This window comes from Cervus elaphus, chromosome 12 (assembly GCF_910594005.1).
Source record: "Cervus elaphus chromosome 12, mCerEla1.1, whole genome shotgun sequence".
Taxonomy (NCBI): domain Eukaryota; kingdom Metazoa; phylum Chordata; class Mammalia; order Artiodactyla; family Cervidae; genus Cervus; species Cervus elaphus.
Genome location: NC_057826.1, coordinates 20,801,096 through 20,819,450, shown reverse-complemented (window position 1 = coordinate 20,819,450; position 18,355 = coordinate 20,801,096). Strand labels below are relative to the sequence as shown.

General features: G+C 46.5%; 1 protein-coding gene across 4 annotated transcripts in view; it reads left to right on the top strand.

Annotated features, from left to right (window-relative positions):
• SMOC1 (SPARC related modular calcium binding 1) overlaps window positions 1–18,355 on the top strand; it is a 141,382-nt gene that overhangs the window by 96,796 nt on the left and 26,231 nt on the right. For 2 of the 4 annotated variants that reach the window (XM_043921054.1, XM_043921053.1), the window contains exons 6-7: window positions 5,464–5,520; window positions 7,496–7,576. In XM_043921054.1, coding sequence (XP_043776989.1) covers window positions 5,464–5,520; window positions 7,496–7,576 — 138 coding nt within the window. Of the gene's footprint in view, window positions 1–5,430; window positions 5,521–7,495; window positions 7,577–18,355 lie in introns of all 4 variants that reach the window. The other 2 variants (XM_043921052.1, XM_043921051.1) reach the window with 1 other exon arrangement.

Here is an 18,355-nt window from a genome sequence, read left to right as displayed (position 1 = left end):
GACACATTTGCTTTTGAAGGACCTGGAAGAGAAAGCTCTTTGTATGTGGTCAGAATAAACTCATTGTACACCCAAACAATTAACTCCTCAATGGACTTGCCAGCCCCTTGAAAGGCCCGGCCCTGCCTCCTTGGACCTCTTGGGCTCTATTCAGTCCCTTAAGCACACCAATGTTTTGGGGGTTTTGTTTTGTTTTGTTTGTTATTCTGAAAAGTCTTTCCTTGCGAATAGTCAGAGCGGGTCAACATTGTCCTCAGCGCGGCATTTATCTCCACTCGCCAGCGAATGTCAATCAGGAATCAAAAAGCCAAACAGAGGGGGCTTTGAACAGTGTCATTGGGGGTCGAAGTGACTTCCAGCTGTCTGTGCGTGGGCCAGGCCTTCTCGCAGGGCAGGGAATTGTGTGGCCACACAAACCCACTGTCTGGATGGACTTACAGGGTCCGTGCGCGGGCTGCGGCTCTCTGGGGCTGCACCTGCAAGGGGAGGCGTGGTTGGGGGGCTGGGGAATTTGGGGGAGGCCAGATGCCTGCTCCGGGCCTGAGCAGTTGCCAGCACCGCTTGCTCACTGCCTCTGGGGTCTTGAACAAATCACTTCCTTGTGTTGAAGCTCAACCTCTTTTTATCTGCCTGGTGACTTCCTCTGGCCTGGCCAGTGGCAAGAATAGATGAAGAAAGCAACCTGCTAGGAACTCTGAGTGTTACAAAATGTGCTAACACGTATTATTCTTGATCTTGACGTCATCCTTGAGAAATTTTCTCAGGTTTGGCTTATTTTTCTCTGGCTGTTGTTGTTCAACTGCTCAGTTGTGTCCGACTCTTTGCGACCCCCATGGACTGCAGCACGCCAGGCTCCCCTGTCCTTCCCTATCTCCGGGAGTTTGCTCAGATTCATGTCCATTGAGTCGGTGATGCCATCTAATCCTGTTCCTCTGCTGCCCCCTTCTCCTTTTGCCTTCAGTCTTTCCCAGCGTCAAGGTCTTTTCCAATGAGTCGGCTCTTCACAACACCCTAAGTCAGCCTTAGGATTTCTTTATTTCTGTGCCCAATCTCAGGACTATGTCATTTAGAATAATGAATGTTATGTTTCTATCTACACACGTCCATGGGATTCTCCAGGCAAGAATACTGGAGTGGGTTGCCATGCCCTCCTCCAGGGGATCTTCCCGACCCAGGGTTCAAACCCTTGTCTCTTATGTCTCCTGCGTTGGCAGGAGGGTTCTCTATCACCAGGGCCACCTGTGAAACCCCTATTTTTCTTTAATGTTTCCAAATTTACCTTTTCTCCCTGCAAGGGAAATGATCATCTTTGAATTGGGTTTTTTTTTTTCAGTATTCTATCTTCTTCTCCATCTGGAGGAGTATTATGGCATCAACAAAAAATAAAGTCTTACTATTGCAGGTCTGTAAGAATCACCAAGAGTGAACATACACACACATGAAATCATCATGTGCATATGTGTAAACTGAGATTCAGATGTATTTTTCTTTAAGCTCTGTGGAAGAGTCTCCCCCCAAATTAAGGACCGCTTGAATAATCTAGCCACTGCCTCCTGATGATGTATCTGTGACGTCTTGGGTGCTCTGTCCCTCCTTTGTTTTAAAACCTTTATTAAGGTATAATTACACACCATAAAACTTACCCATTGTAAAATGTACAATTCAGTGAATTTAGTACATCTGTAGAGAAGTACAGCTATTACTAGAGACCATTTCCATCACTTCCCAAAGAAACCTTGTACCCATTTATAGTTATATTGACTCTGTCCTTCAGGCAACCATGTATCTGCTTTCTGTCTCTATAATAGATTTACCTTTACTAAGCATTTTATATAATGGGGTCATACCATATGTAGTATTTGTGCATGGCTTCTTTTATGTAGTGTAATATTTTTGAAGTTCAGCTATATTATTACATGTATCAGTAATTCATTCCTTTTAATTGCTAAATAATACTCCATTGTATAAATGTATCACAATTTGGTTACCTCTTCACCAATAGAAGAACATCTGAATTATTTCCAGTTTGAGGTTATTAATGAATAATGCTGCTATGAATATGTGTATATATGTCTTTGGGCGGATATGTCTTTATTTTTCTTGGATAGATTCCCAGGAGTAAAATTTCAAGATTGACTGGTAAGTTTATGTTTAATTTTTGAAGAAATTGTCAGACTCTTTTCCAATGTGGCTACCCAATTTTACATTCCCATGAAGAATGAATGAGGATTTGAGCTCCTCCGTATCCTTGTCACTTGATAGTGTCTTTTTAAAAATTTTTAGGTGTTCTAGTAGGTACATGGTGGTATCTCATCATGGTTTTAATTTGTGGTTTCCTAACAGTTAATGCTATTGAACGTCTTTTTGGGTATTTATTAGCTGTCCGTGCATCTTGGAAATGTCTATTGAAATATTTTACCCATTTTAAAATCAGGCTGTTTGTCCTCTTATTGAGTTGTAAGGTTTACTTGATTTTTTATTTTAAAAACTGTCGAATTTTCATGCTGCAAATCCAGTTTTGAAAGTAAGCAGTTGGAGAAGATGATTTAACACTAGATGATTTAATGCCTTCTTTAAGAGGCCTGTAAGAGTCTTTTATAGCCACAGTGTCCTGAGGCTAGGATGCAGTTATCCTTCACTTTTAGAAGAGGGTATCACTGCCCAGAGAAGAAAGCGAAGGGTTCAGTTTATCCAACTTAGTGGATGTAAAGCTGGGGTCTGCACAGTGACCCCACTGGAAACTGGGAGGCCAGGAGTACGTTTAGAACCTTTTCTCTCTCCACGGGGCCCAGTGTGGGGCCTGGTGTTGCCCCAGGGCTTGCCAGGAAGCAGGCTTGATGTGGACCTTGGACCCAGGCCTTGGACCTATGTTTGAGAGAAGGGTGCGCTTGTTTGCTGGGTTGGACGCCAGGTGCCCAGGTGCCCGGAGGTGATGGTCAGAGGGTCCTGTTGGCTTTGGCTTGGCTCCCCATCCTTGGGGCATGCTGGATTTCACAGGTGGTTCTCCTGGCAGCAGGGCACCTTGTCTTTTCTCACTTCATAAAGGTTTCCAGCTAGGGCCTCCGTGGTGGCAGTGCAGCTGTATGTCTTCACCCTCGGTGACCCTTCCCTGCAGGAAGATTCGCTCCCTACACGTGGCTTCACGCTCTGTGGGCTTCTGAACCTGCATCTGGGCAATCGTGGAGGTCCTCGACTTCCCCGGGGCGGGGGGAGACTGGAAGCCCTCCTTCCTCTCCTTGAGCAGCAGACTTCTTTGCTGATTGCTGGACCAGATGGGCCGTCCCAGCCTCTCCTGTCAGTGATGGGAGAGATAAACAGAGTATTTTCTGTCTTCCTGCTCCAGAGAGTGAGGGAGATAGCTCTTGGAGTATGGGATGATTTTAATTGAATATCAAGATATCACATAAGCCATTTTGCACTTGGCTTGTCACCATTGTCCCTCTGAGAATGTCTGATTTCTCACTTTCCCTTTGTTACCTTTAAGACCCCTGAAAGGAAGCCACCCTGTGTGGAGGGGCTGAGCACGCTGTGCTGGGCTATTCAGACTGTGAACCCTGCATCCGGCAGGAGCAACCAAATGTGCATCGCAGCTGCCAAAAGACTTCATTCAGTGGGTCATTGAATTCAACGGAAAGGGGTGTTAATAGAGTCGGGGAAGTGATGCTATTTTAAAAAATGACATTGTGTGTTTTTGCACTGTGTTTATTCTCCCTCAATGACTTCCAGATCAAATGTGCAGTTTGGTGTCAAAAGATGACTGATCAGGACTCCAGTTTGAGGCAAATAAGATATTCAGCTTCATTATTCCTCTCCTCCTGACACATCTCATGTCCGGGGATGACTGTCGGCTTGTTCGGGATCACCCTGGCCCCTGTGGGAGTTGGGTCTTACGTCGGCACATGACACGCAGGGTCAGGTGTCACACAACTGTCAGATTGCTGGCCTCCGCCTCCAGCAAGGGTCAGGATCTCCATAGCTATTGAATCTTAAGATCCCAGGGCTGGGGTGTTGGTGTAAAAAAAGGGATCAGCCCTCTGTGTTCTTTCTCCTTCCCCTGATAAGATGCAGGGAAGTCTGCCATTTGGGAGCTCCAAATGGTGGAGGTTGTTATTACTGATGACCTGACTGGCCTTGCAGACGATATGAGAACTTGTATTCTCCATTAATAGTTAATGCTTGGAGAATATAGTGTTTAGTCCCCAAAGGTTGCTGGGGGTCTCGGAAGAAGGGATTGTGTAACCACAGTGTCTGAGACCACAGTGCTCATGTTCCTTCCCCTTGCTGAGGGAGAAAACAGAAAAATCTTGGGTCTGTGCATTCTCAATGTAAGTAAAGCTACCTGCTCCTAGCTTTCAACAAAGAGGTGAAAATTGGTTTTGGGGGCACAAGAGAACCCTTTCTCTTTTTACTTATAAAGTATAGACATACATATGGTACATAAATATGCAGAGCATACAGAGATACAGTGTATCTTTGTTATTAAAATTTCATTAGGAAACTAGTTAAGGAGAAAATGCCTAAAAATGCTCCTTAGATAGACAATAATAAAGCAAAAGTTGAGAAACACTGTTCAAAATTAAGGTTTGGGGATCTTGGTGAACATAATTCAAAGTCCTGAAAGGTAGATAAAGTCTGCACTCACTCTGACCTGTAGAGGTTCTTGGTCTGCAGACAGAGCTGCCAACACTACTATGACCATAAGCGTTAGGACTTTGTTACTGAGAACTCTGCTCCTAGCATCTGTGTTAGAAATTTCAAAGGAAATCCAGAGTGCAATTACTCATGTTCCCTCTCATTTTGTCTGCCTCCATCTCTCCTTGGAAATTGGTTTCACAGTTAAAAGTGTTCTAAGGATTCCTAATTCTTTTCAGTTCAGCATGCTGGAAAGAGAATGGTCCTTCTTACCCTCACTTCGTTTTTAGATGAGGACGGAAAAAATAGCTAGGGGTTTGGGAGGGAATGGTGCCATGGTCTTTGGTTTTCTTCAAACTCTTCAGTGAAGGCCACTAGAAGGGTACTGGGTTGGTACCTTGCACAAGAGGGCAGGAAGGAGCTGGGGACATCACTTGATGCCATAAGTGTGCTGGCATCTCCCAATGTGCCTGGCCAGAGCTAAGGGCTCCTGGGAAGACAGCACTCCCAGCTTTCCTGGGGAAAGAGCAAGGGCTGACAGAGTCGTGCTGCTGCAGAGTCATGAGACGGGGTCCTCCAGAGCCATGATGACTTGGGAACCTTCCCTGGAATGGCGAGCATGCACCTAGATTTGTCTTACTGTTGGTGTCTCTTCTCTGACGCTCTTTTCTTTCTTGCTCTTTTCTTCTTTCTTTTCTTTTTCTTTAATCTGTTCCTTGGGACTTGGCCGGGCCATGTGCAAACCCCAACCATTCAACAGTGCTGGAGAGTAGATAGTATTTACCTCAATAATGGTAGTCTCCTTTCGATTCTTTTTAACCCTCAATTCAGATGACGGGTCTAAGCCGACACCCACGATGGAGACCCAGCCGGTGTTCGATGGAGACGGTAAGCTCCTGTATTACTTAAGATTTGGGAAGGTTCTTTCCTTCGGATGTTTGTTTAAGCTTTACTATTATTTTTTTTTCCTTTTTTAATTTCAATTTTTCCCGGTTTAAGCTGGGCTGTTTTTAACGTTTTTAAAAAATGCAAACCCTCCCAGGAACTAGTACACCCTCCACTTGTGGAAAGGCCCTCTGTTCTCGCCAGGCTTCCTGCCTGGCCGCTAACATCCAACAATAACACAGCCTGGATGGACCTTGCAAACTGCCAAGACCGAGGAGCCATGGCTGAGTAAGACAGGCCGGCAGCATCATCCTTCTAAATGAGTCAGCTCTTACAAGTCCTTGTAGCGCTGTGTGCCTGGCATTGTGCGAGGCCTATGGGGGACGAAGGAGAAATAGATTAGATGAAAGCCTTTGCTCTCAACAGAGTGGCAACTATTGGAGAATTTATGTATGAAGCTACATGGCCTCAGTTTTATTTCTTCTGTGATAGACATTCCAGAAGAAAGAGATCACAGTGGTCTGGGAAAAGATTCTGTGAAGAGAGGGAACTTGAGCTGGATCTGAAAATGTGAGGGAAGAATCAGGGTGTTCCAGGCAGAGACAAAGAAGGGAGTATGGTGGAAACAGAGTGTAATGAGGAAAGTCACAGGAAAGAGACTGGCGCATGGAGTGAGTGTAATGAGGAAAGTCACAGGAAAGAGACTGGTGCATGGAGTTGGTTTGGCTGACTTGTAGGGACCGTGAGAGTTGAGTCAAGACATTGGGGGAAGAGAAATTCTAGATCAAGAGAAATAGTGGTGGTTGGTGGCAAAACAGGCTGGGTATCTCTGGAGGTCTGAGGAGCGGACAGCTGGAACTTGGGTGCAGAAGGCTGGCTTCAGTTTAAGTTTGAGCTGCTCGGGGCCTACATCCTTCAGTGTGCTGTGCTAAATACTCCAGGTTCCCATGACGGGGAGCAGGAAGCTTGGCAGAGTGCAGTTTCTAGAAAGCCTGAGATGTGGCACTCAGTGCAATATTCAACAACCTTTTAGCAGCTTTCAGCTGGGATCCTAAAACTGGACAGTGAGACAGAGGAACAAAAAGAAGTGATGCCACTTGTTGGAACTGTTGGCTCAGGATAGCCCTAGCCCAGGCTCAGCTCTAGACAGAAACAGAAGATAGCCTTTGCAGCTGGCCATGGAGTGGAACACATGTGTGTTCATGCCTAAAAGTTCAAATGTTTCTGTGATCCACAAATGTCCTAGATCATTGGCGAGTCTGGGACCCTGGACTCTGTGCAGTCTGGATAGGAAATGGAGACCACGTCAACTTGGAAGACCTTTCCAACGTCCTCATGAAAGGTCTCATCTCCAGTGCTCAGGGGCATCCTCAAATTTCCACAGCACCTGTCCACTGAGTGACCTCAGCCCTGGAGAGCCTGGTGGCCTCCTGGAGCTCTCTAGATGAAGAATTCAGCCTCTGTTTGATGAGAAACCATTTGAAAAGAGATTGAAACACACATTAGACCCATTACTTTCTTTCCCATGTGGAGCAGAGTTTCAGCAAGCTAAAATCTGCTGTGGCTCAGCTGTTTCTTCCAAAATGGTCTCTGTGGTTTTTTTGGCATTGGTTTGTTGATTTATTTCCTTTAAATCTTCTTCCAGGGAAGCAGCTGAGAGAGACTTGGCTTGGCCCATTTTCCTTACCTCCTGGGATAATATTTTTATTCCTGGATGGAGTGGCTCAATGCCTCTGGACTCTGACCACTCTGCCTCCCAGCACAAGAGGCCCTGGCTGGCTCCTCTGAGCTGATGGAGAGGAGCTTCCATAGAGAGGAAGCAAGAGGGTGTTGGGATGAGGTGGACATGGGATGAGGGAGATGGCTCTATCTTTGGTGCCTCAGGCTTTTAAAAAGTCTGGAGTATTACATCCCAAGTTTCATACTCTCTGTTGCCCAGACTTTATTTTCTCTCCTCTTCTTTTTTTTTTTTCCCCAGAAATCACAGCTCCCACTCTCTGGATTAAACACTTGGTAATCAAGGACTCCAAACTGAACAACACCAACATAAGAAATTCAGGTAAATTGCCTTGGATTATGTGCATGCCTGGTCTATCCATGGGTGCCACATGGTTTCTCCATGACTGTCCCTGTGTGGGGCTGGGCAAGTCATTTCACCGTTTCGGCCTTCAGTTTCTTCCACAGCTGTAAAATGAGGAGATGAGATGAGTTAATCTCTTCCAACTTTGTCTTCAGTTAGGACTCAGGGATCATCTTTTATAAGTAGTCAATCCTTTTAGCTAAAAAAAATAGTTTGATGGTATGTTTTAATATTTTAATTGACTTTCTATGTGCAATGCATAAGAATTTGGAAGAAGAATGGCTGGGCATAGAGAAGTTGGACTTCAAACCTTAAGAACCTTAGATCGATGTGTTTTTAAGGCTCTAACTAACTGCCTACAATCACGTCTTTTCTCATCTGATCTTTCAAGATCTTGTAAGTGCCCAGGTTTTAGTACTGGTTGAACCCTTGTCATTGTTGTTTAGCTTCTGAGTTGTGCCCACTCTTTTGCGAACCCCTGGACTGCAGCCCACCAGGCTCCTCTGTCCGTGGGGTTTCTCAGGCAAGCATACCGGCATGGGTTGCCATTTCCTTCTCCAAGAGCTCTTCCTGACCCAGGGATCAAACTCACGTCTCCTGCATTGGCAGTCAGATTCTTTAGCGCTGGGACACCAGGGAAACCGGAGTCCTTATAGAAAGGCAATAATTTCTGAAGAGTGATCAGATTATAGAGTTCATTTATCATCAGCAAAGACCAAAGTTGATTAAGTTCATTTACCATCAACAGAAACTAGATGTCCATCAGTGTGTTATTAACAGACCCAATTTATTTCTCTACCGGGGGGACTTAATTCTTCTTTCAGCCTCAGACTTCATTCTGAGAAATGGCACTTGGCATATTTCTGCCTGGTTATTGAATTAGCCATATCATCTTTTCCTGATAAATAGCAAGGACTGTGAACTGAAGATATATCCCTTTCATTTGGCAGGCAGAGTTTTGATGACCATCAGTGAATGAGTGAGCTGTCCTTGCCCTCCTTTTGGTTATCTGTATAGTATGCCAGCTTTGTCCTAAAGGTTGTGGACACTGGGGTGCATGGAACGGTTTAGATCGTGAGGTGAAGCCACATGGCACTGGTTGATTTTCTCTGCTGAGTACCTCGACCCATGTCTGGTTCTCTGTTTGACAGAAGCTGGAGGAGACCTGGGATACTGGCGTGGGAAGGAGCCCATCCTGTGGGCCAGAGTCTTTGATATAACAGGGGCCTCGGTCAAAACACAGATTGTGGGTTCTCTTTCTGGCTCCAACACTTACTGAAGTCAAGTAAAGTCAAATCAAGTGAAGTCAAACACACAGTGAGGTCACATGCCTCCCTCCCTCCCTCCCTCCCTCCCCACCAAGCCTCAGTGCTCAGCTGGAAGAATAATCTCCCCCTTAAAGGATGGTAAGTAAGGTTAACTAAGTTAGTCTGTATAGTACTTAACCAATGCTTGACTAAGTGATAAAAGTAAGTGCATGATAAATTGTAACTACAATTGTATTTATTACTATCATCATCATTGGTAGGAAAAATGGGACTGTAAAGAATCCACCTGCAATGTGGGAGACCTGGGTTCTATCCCTGGGTTGGAAAGATCCCCTGAAGAAGGGAACGGCTACCCACGCCAGTATTCTGGCCTGAAGAATTCCATGGACTCTACCTATAGTCCATGGGTGGCAAAGAATTAGACACGACTGAGCGACTTTCACTTTTCACTGTCAATGATTCTGCTTATAGTGAGAATTCCTTAATCTGGAAAGAATTTGTAATTGTCACCTTAAGCAAAAGCATCTATTAGGAAGCTTCTTCTTAGACCTTTCCTCCACTCCTTCCTCACTGTTAAGCAAATATGGTAAGTCAAAGAGAAGTCTTTTGGTACCTGTGGTATCTGTAAGTGGTACCTGCAAAAAGTCCCCAGTAGGGGGCTCACTTCTCATCTGGTGACCAAGGGATAGATAGGAGGGAGAGCTCTCTCTGAAATTATATGGTCCATTTTGCCTGAAACATTTGACCTTTAGCAACTGCTTTTGTGATTCTTTTCACTGGTGTGTGCTATATTGCTTCAGTCATGTCCGACTCTTTGCGACCCCATGGACTGAAGCCTGCCAGGCTCCTCTGTCCGTGGGATTCTCCAGGCAAGAATACTGGAGTGGATTGCCATGCCCTCCTCCAGGGGATCTTCCCAACCCAGGGATCAAACCCCATCTCTTCTGGCTCCTGCATTGGCAGTCAGGTTCATTACTACTGGCGCCACCTGGGAAGCCCTTTTTTCACCTACCAGTGATTAATTTCTCTATCTGTGCTATACTCTGTGAAGGCAAGGGCTTTAGTGCCTATGTGTCATATCTATTAGAGAATGTCGCTTAACGTGTTTGATTGCTTTGGAGAAGGATGCAACAGAAAGGATCATCATCAATAAAGACAGAATCATCACTGTCATCATAGCTATCAGCTACCTGTATCAGCTATGTGTTCTCTTTGAGCATCGCCATAACACTATGAGATAAGTGTTGTCATCCTTATCTTACAGATGAAGAGTCAAAGGCCAAGAGAGAGGAAGTAACTTGTCCTGGTTCACAGCTAGTAAATGGTTCATTTTAGTTCAGTTTAGTCACTCAGTCATGTCCAACTCTTTGCAACCTCTTGGAGCATGCCAGACCCCCCTGTCCATTACCAGCTCCCGGAGTTTACTCAAACTTATGTCCATTGAGTCGGTGATACCATCCAACCATCTCATCCTCTGTCGTCCCCTTCTCCTCCCACCTTCAATCTTTCCCAGCATCAGGGTCTTTTCAAATGAGTACGTTTCTTCCCATCAGGTGGCCAAAGTATTGGAGTTTCAGCTTCAGCATCAGTCCTTCTAATGAATATTCGGGACTGATTTCCTTTAGGATGGACTGGTTGGATCTCCTTGCAGTTCAAGGGAGTCTCAAGAGTCTTCTCCAACACCACAGTTCAAAAGCATCAATTCTTAAGTGCTCAGCCTTCTTTATTGTCCAGCTCTCACATCCATACATGACTACTGGAAAAACCATAGCTTTGACTAGAAGGACCTTTGTAGTAAGGGGTAGGGCTGAAGAAAACAATTTCTCTGGGAATAGAGTGCCCGTCTTTTGGGCCTATTTCTTTGTGTGTAATGAAGGGCAATGTCAAGTTTGATGATGTTTGCTTCCACTCAAGTCCTTCTTTCCACTCCTTCTTCCCCTGAGTAGTTTCCAACTGCATGAGTATGGGGTCATGCTGAGAAATGGTTTCCAGGCAGGTACAACCCCCTTCCTTTTATCAGAGGGGCCCAGTCACCTAAGTTTTCCATGGTTGGCTCCAGTTATGTCTGTGAGGTTGGCATATAGGACAGGATAGTTGGGAGACAGCTAAAGTCTCCAAGGGAGAAGGTGAGACCAGTGATCATTATCAAAGATTGATACCGTGGGCATTTTCTAAGAAACTGGGACTGTCTCCATCATGGTCAAGTGGTAATGCTGACAGAGTGCCTGCCAACCTTTTTGATGTAATTCTGTGTGGAGGACACCATGTCTCATAGGTGCATAATAGGTTGGCAAAAGGCCTCTTAACTGATTTTGCAAATAAAGTTTTATTGGAACACAGCCATGTCCATTTATTTATGTACCATCATCTATGGCTGTTTCCATGCTGTAACTGTTAAGTTGAAGAGTTGTGTCAGAGACCATTTGGCCTACAAAACCTAAAATATGATCTGATCCTTTACATAAAAAAAGTGTGCTGGCCGCTGGTATATGATTGTTGCATTGTTGTGGCTTAGTCGCTAAGTGGTGTCCAACTCTTTGTGGCTCCATGGACTGTCACCCACCAGGCTCCTCTGTCCATGAGATTTCCCAGGCAAGAATACTGGAGTGGGTTGCCATTTCCTCCTCCAGGGGATCTCCCCAACCCAGGGCTTGAACCTATGTCTGCTGCATTGGCAGGCGGATTCTTTACCACTGAGCCACTAGGGAAGCCCATATAAGATTGAAGTAGAAGCATTTGGGTGGGATTGTGAATAGAAGTGTGTCTTTCTTACATTTTGTGGTCTCTTTCTTAGAAGTAGGGGCTGTGTCTCCCGAGATGTTTCCTGATGTGCCCCGGGAAGCCTGCATTAGCGTAAAACTCTTTAGGTGGCTCACATAGCACTTTCCCCTCTCATGGGAGCTTTAACATCCTTTCCTGTGCATGCTCTCACAAGTGGGTTGCCCAGAAAGCATCCTGAGGCTTGGCCTTCATAGGTGGGAGGGTAGGGAATCTTTTGTATACAGAAGAGCTCAACCATGTAATGGCATGAGCATGGTCTTTGGTATCAGGCAATTCTGTGGATGTGAGAGTTGGGCCCTAAAGAAGGCTGAGTGCTGAAGAATTGATGCTTTTGAACTGTGGTGTTGAAGAAGACCCTTGAGAGTCCCTTGGACTGCAAGGAGATCCAACCAGTCCATCCCAAAGGACATCAGTCCTGGGTGTTCATTGGAAGGACTGTTGCTGGGGCTGAAGCTCCAATCCTTTGTCTACCTGATGCAAAGATGCTGGGAAAGATTGAAGACAAGAGGAGAAGGGAACAACAGAGGACGAGATGGTTGGATAGCATCACCAACTCAATGGATATGAACTTGAGCAAGCTCCAGAAGATGGTGATGGACAGGGAAGCCTGGTGTGCTGCAGTCCATAGGGTCGCAGAGTCGGACACCATGGAGCGACTGAACAACAACAGTAGAACTGGTTTCTGATACTTGCTTCCTACTGAGAGGCTGGGTGACCTTGAGAAAGTTAATAATTAACTACCCTGAACCTTGATTTCCTTGTTTATTAGATAAAGTCATTAATGCCTTGCAGCATTTTTCTGAGAATTCAGCATATCTAAAATGCCTGGCACACTATAGGAGCACATAAATTATTGGAAAAAACCTCAGTGGACTACCTTAATGTATTGTGTTAGCCACGTTTCACATGATTTCACTTGTTTTGATGAGAAGTCACATAGACTTGAATGATAACCTGTCTGGGTCTGGGCTCTGGAGTGGACAGCAGCTTCTGCGTGGGGCCCCTGGGACACTTTCCCATTAGAGTTTGATGAAAGATTCTGAGTCCAGAGAGCTTCCACCCACACCCCTGGGGAGGTTGGAGTGGGACTCTGTGAGCCGACTGAGTGAGCACTCTCCTCCTCAGCTCTCTCTTTCCCAGAGGCAAAAAGGCCATCCCAGTTTCTTTTACACCCCAAACATCCTTCTTTCACGCTCAGACCCTGTGACGCCAGGTTTGGTTTCTGGCCTGGGGACTGTTGACGTTGGAAAAGTTCCACCGGGCAGCTGAAGTTTTGCAACAACATGACACTTATGCCTACAGACTTATCCTGTCTCCTTCCCTCCTCCTGAAGGTTTTGGTCCCTGTTTTTAAGGCTTTGTCATAGGCTTATCATGGTCAGGGTCACCCTCTGAATACGTGGCAGGGTCCACAGCAGCAAGTTTGCCTGTTGAACTTCCGTTTGATTCTTGCCTCCTTTGTACCAGGAGTTCTTCTTGCAACCAGGCAGACAATGTACCTAAGTGGCGAACATCCTAGAACTTGACAGCGAGCATCTTCTCCTATACACGTGTTGGCCAGAGACTGCTTTTATAAGAAAACAGACTCTTGCTGAGGTTTTGGTACCAGGGGCTAGTGACCAAAGCATTTCTTATTATAACTAGATTAAAAAAAAAAGTGTAATCACTTACATGTTAAAGAAGAGAGTACAGAGATCCAAGAAATGACAAAAACTAGGCTTCATCTCATCCTTCATCCATATCTTAACTGCTTCTAATTTTGCTACATGCGAACACGTTCCTATAGCATGTGATTTATAAAAGTCTTTTTTTCCCTCTCTCTTTTTCTGTGTGACAAAATTCTGTGCTTTCTCCTCTGGGAAAATATTATCTCTCAGGAAACGTGGTTGTGTGAGCCTTCACTCTTCTGTTCATGCAGACGATGCCCTGAAGGCATGTACTACAGCCCTTTCCCTCTTTCCTGGCCTGGTACCCACCGGTGGCCACCTGTGAGGTCATACGACTTCTTTCCTCCCTCTCCCATCTCTTTCTTTCCTTTATCTCCATCTTTTCTAGTTAACGTCATCATCTGATCTGACTTCATGGGGCCCTAGCACCTGGCCCTGTGGGTTCAGTTCAAATGGACTATGTCTTTCCTTCCTCACCTGCTTGCCTGGCAGACCTTCCTTCGGTCCATCTGCAAATGCAACAGCTGCTGGTAACTCTGCTCCCGGGAGACAAGCCACCAGCGGGGACACAAGGCAGAAATGAATTTCTTATACGTCTGTTGTGACCGTGACCCCCGCCCTCCTTGATTATGGCAGTGTTTGCCTCAGTCACCATCCGAGTCACAAGTAAGCTGTTTTCAGCATCCTGTCCTGACCTGCCAGGGTCAGAACAGTGCTCTCCTAGGCCTACTTTGGGCCCCTTGGTCACCTTTTGGATACTCTTCCCTTACCTGGAAGTTCCCGCCGGGGTGGCTGCTCCTAGAACTGGGACCTGGGGTCACAGAGGCAATAGCACCTCCTGGCTGGATCCCCCACCCCCTAAACCAGCGCTCTTGGCCTGCCCAGAAACCGCGGGTTGACGTAATGACCTGAGGCCTGGAAAAATAAACAGTTTTCAGGGAAACCAGCGGTAGCCGTTGTAAGCAAATACCCCACAGCCACCTGGAGACTCGCACATGACGTGATTGGAAGGAAGAATGAGTAATCCACTAACGTTAGCAGCCACGGATGGGGCCGGGCCGGTGTGCATTTAAAATACCTATATAAAAACAAATCCTTGACGTTTATTTCTATCACTGGCCTTCTGGATGTCTGCCCATGTATCTTCTGCAGGTGTCTTGGTCCATCATGGCCAGTAGAATAAGAGCCAGGGGTGGGGATGGGTGGTCATTCTTATGACTTTCTCTTTGACAACAAAGGCCTTTCTCAAGTTCTCCCTTTGCTAAGAGGATCTGAAACACATTTGGAGGCCCCAGAGAGCCTAGCCTCACAGTCCATTTAAATCTTGCTTTAAGATTAGTTCTCCCGGTCACTTTGCTCCTTTACCCCATGTTGTCTGTTTGGAACATAGAGGTGCAGTGTGACTGGGAGGGGTCTGGAACTTGCTCCACTAGCAAAGATTTTATTGAGTTTGTATGCTTGTGGTATTAAGAGCAAACCCACCACATGCTAATGTTCTACTTTTGGCCTCTGCTGCTGGAAAAAAAAAAAAAAGAAACCTAATCGAAGTCCCTGCTGAGATAATTGTAATTGACTTCTTCCAACTTGTTAGAAGTCAGCTGCCATCTCTGCTTTGGTCTGAGCAGCCTCATTCTGTGTTTATTTGTAAGAAGACTTTGGAAGTAGACAGGGTATATAGTTTATGAGCACACTCATATGTGCAGCGTTATTGTTTGGAGGAGAAGAGTGAAGTTATGATACTTTATTTGACAAATTAAAGAAGATCTCTCTTCCATCTCCCCCTTCTATGACCTCTCCTTTCTTCTCACCTGAATTTTTATTTGCTAGCTCTTGTCCTTAAAGGAAGAGCTTGTCAGGTCAAGGTCAGTGAAGTTAGTATGAAAAACTACAAAGATGCCAGCTTCCCACTTCTTAGTACTTGTCATTGCAAAACCACTGTGCAGAGTTTCATATTCTTTTTGGTGGAAGGGTCATATGAGCTCGCTGAGTGCATGAGTCAATAGAGATGGTGCCTTTTCTAAAATTCGAGTGGCTGTGAGTCAGTGATGCTTTGGGGAAAAAGTTTAAAAAAAGTGCCTATATGCTATATTGGGACAGTCCATCCCAGAAGCTACTAGAAGAAGTAGCTTCTGTAGAATTTAGATCTTGTTTTCCTCCAGTTCTCAGTTGCTGTCTGTGTGGGAAGACAGAGGGTACGACTTCAGACAACAGTGAACCGTGCATGGCCATTTTAGGTGCCCCGGAGAGAAATTATTTAGACAGGCTGGTTGGTTTGTAATTTTCCCTTACGCCTCCTGACCCACCGCACTGCATCCGAGCACCGGGCCCTATTTACAGAGCCTCTGCACACACGCCTGTGAGTGGGTGTGTTGGGGACACGAGGCGGGCGTTGTTAGTTTTCTTTGGCGGGGGTGGGTTCTAAGCCGCAGGCAGTTGGACACAGTATGGCCATGGCGGGAGTGGGGGTTGGGGGAGCGAGGCATGGGGGCAAACAGCAGCCTTGCCCCTTACTCAGCTGCTTCCTGGTTCTAGGGCTCTTCTGGGATGGGGGAGATTGAGCTGGATCAGGCCCTGAGCCATGGGGAAGCTCTGGCCTGGTTGTAAGATGGTGGGCTATGGCAGTGGTTACCTCTGGTACCCCTGCTGAATTTTCCTTTTTAAAGAAATGTATTGTTGTTGTTCAGTTGCTCAGTTGTGTCAGACCCTTTGCGACCCCATGGACTGCAGCCCACCAAGCCTCCCTGTCCTTCACCATCTCCCAGAATTTGCTCAGACTCATGTCCATTGAGTCGGTGATGCCATCCATCCATCTCATCCTCTGTCGTCCCCTTCTCCTCCTGCCCTTGATCCTTCCCAGCAACAGGGTCTTTTCCACCGAGTCTACTCTTCAAATCAGGTGGCCAAAGTAATGGAGCTTCAGCTTCAGCACCAGTCCTTCCATGAATATGCAGGGTTGATTTCCTTCAGGATTGACTCGTTTGATCTCCTTGCAGTCCAAGGGACTCTCAAGAGTCTTCATATGATTTGTTTATTTTTGGCTGCTTTGGGTCTTCATTGCTGCAGGTTTTTTCTAGTTGCAACGAGTGGGAGCTACTCTTTGTTGCAGCACACGGGCTTCCCATCGTGGTGGCTTCTCATGTTGCAGAGCTCAGGCTCTGGGTGCCTGGATTCAGTAGTGGTAGCACACAGGCTTGTAATTGGCTTCTTCTGTCTTGCTAGAAATCACGTTACTCCATGACATATGGAATGTTCCCAGACCAGGGATCAAGCCCAAGTTCCCTGCATTAGCAGTTGGATTCTTAACCACTGGACCATCAGGGAAGTCCACCACTGCTTCGTTTTAAATGAGAAAAAGGAGCCCAGACTAATAAGGGCCTTGCCCAGGGCTCCAAGCCCATCAACAGCTCTCATGTCAAGGCCTCTGTGTTGTTATTCAGTCTCTAAGTTGTGTCTGACTCTTTGCGACCCTGTGGACTGCAGCACGCCAGGCTTCCCTGTCCTTCACTATCTCCCAGAGTTTGCTCAGATTCATGTTCGTTGAGTCAGTGATGCCATCCAACCATCTAATCCTCTGTCGTCCCTTAGATTCAAGGGTCATTTGAAGAAACCTACTCCCATGGTAGAGGTGACCATCTGACATTTGTGCGTATTCTGTGTCTGTTCTCTCTACGTCTACCCCTGCTTGAGACACACCTGCGCACAGTTTCAAGGATTGACTTTGTTCTGTTTGTCAGGGGGTCTGCTTCTTCCCTGCCCTGGCAAGACCCCTCCTTTTCTTGGCCACTGTCTGTTCCAGAGGGAGCTCTGAGGAATGGTTCTGTGGGTTCCCCTCCTCTTCAGGGGGTTCTTGGAGTCCCTGGATGACTCTGAGACTAGGGGATTGATGATGGCCAAGTGACAGCTCAGTGCTGGGCATGACAGGAGGACAGAAAAGTGGTCACAGGTGCCGAACCACGTGTGGCCAAATAAATAGAAAGGGCTGCTCAGTGGTGTCCTGCGAACTGTTCAAGATCATACATCCTGCAGCATCTCCTCCCTGGAGACCGTATGTCCAGTCACAGGGCCGGCTCTTCGGAAACAGGAAGTCAGTGCCTTCAAGCCTGGTCCCTCCAGTCCCTCCTTTTGTTCCTGCAGTTTCTTCATCGGCCAAATTCTCTGTGAAAGTCCCCAGAGCACATGGCACTCGTGCCAACCCAGAGACTCCTGAGGCAGGAGCCACGCAATTTCTTACGCCTCTGAATTTCATGTGCTGGAATTTCAGGAAAGGTTTCTTTTTTTTTTTAACACACAGCTTGTTATTTTGTGTTATCCTTCAGCATTTCATTCATTTTTGATAAGAGGCTAGGTGGGTGTGAGGTATTTGAAGGGGTTTCAGGGTAATTGTAGACGACACAACACTACTGTTTTCCTTGATATTCTTGGCCCAGTGGGACAATTCCTTTTACAACATAGATACACTGCTCCTGTTTTTCAGGCGGGTACCATGTATTGATTTTTCCCTTAAGAAAATCTAGTGCTAGATGGTCTGAGGGTTGAGTGTGGCATTTCCTAGGATGAGTCAAAGGGACAGATTTCCTTTTTCTAGACTCTGTGGTCTCATCACTCCCCACCTCCCCCCACCCCCAAACTTGGCAGTGACTCAGCGGTGGGGGCCCATCTCTGAAGTGTCAGGCTAACACAGAATCCTGCAGCTGGGGATGGCACGGCAAGGATACAAACAATAGCAGTGTTCTTGGGCTGTATACTCTGAGCATCCTTTACACCCAGGTCTCCATGGTTCTCCTATGAGTGAGGTACGGGGCTCAGGGGTGGATGTGGGGAAGGGTCAGGAAGGCTGCGACAGGGCCCTCGCCCTTAGGAGCTTGCAGTCTTGTTAAGTCCCGGTGCCCAGGGGGAGGAGTCCAGGAGGGGAGCGGAGGGAGGCCTTGCTCTAGGTGGGCCCCCCCCCCGCCCCAGGGAAACCTCTGGGGATGGAGGAGGCCTGGAATGAGGGCAGGTTAGGATCTCGTGGCTAGTTTGTTCTTCTTGCTACATCTTATGCAA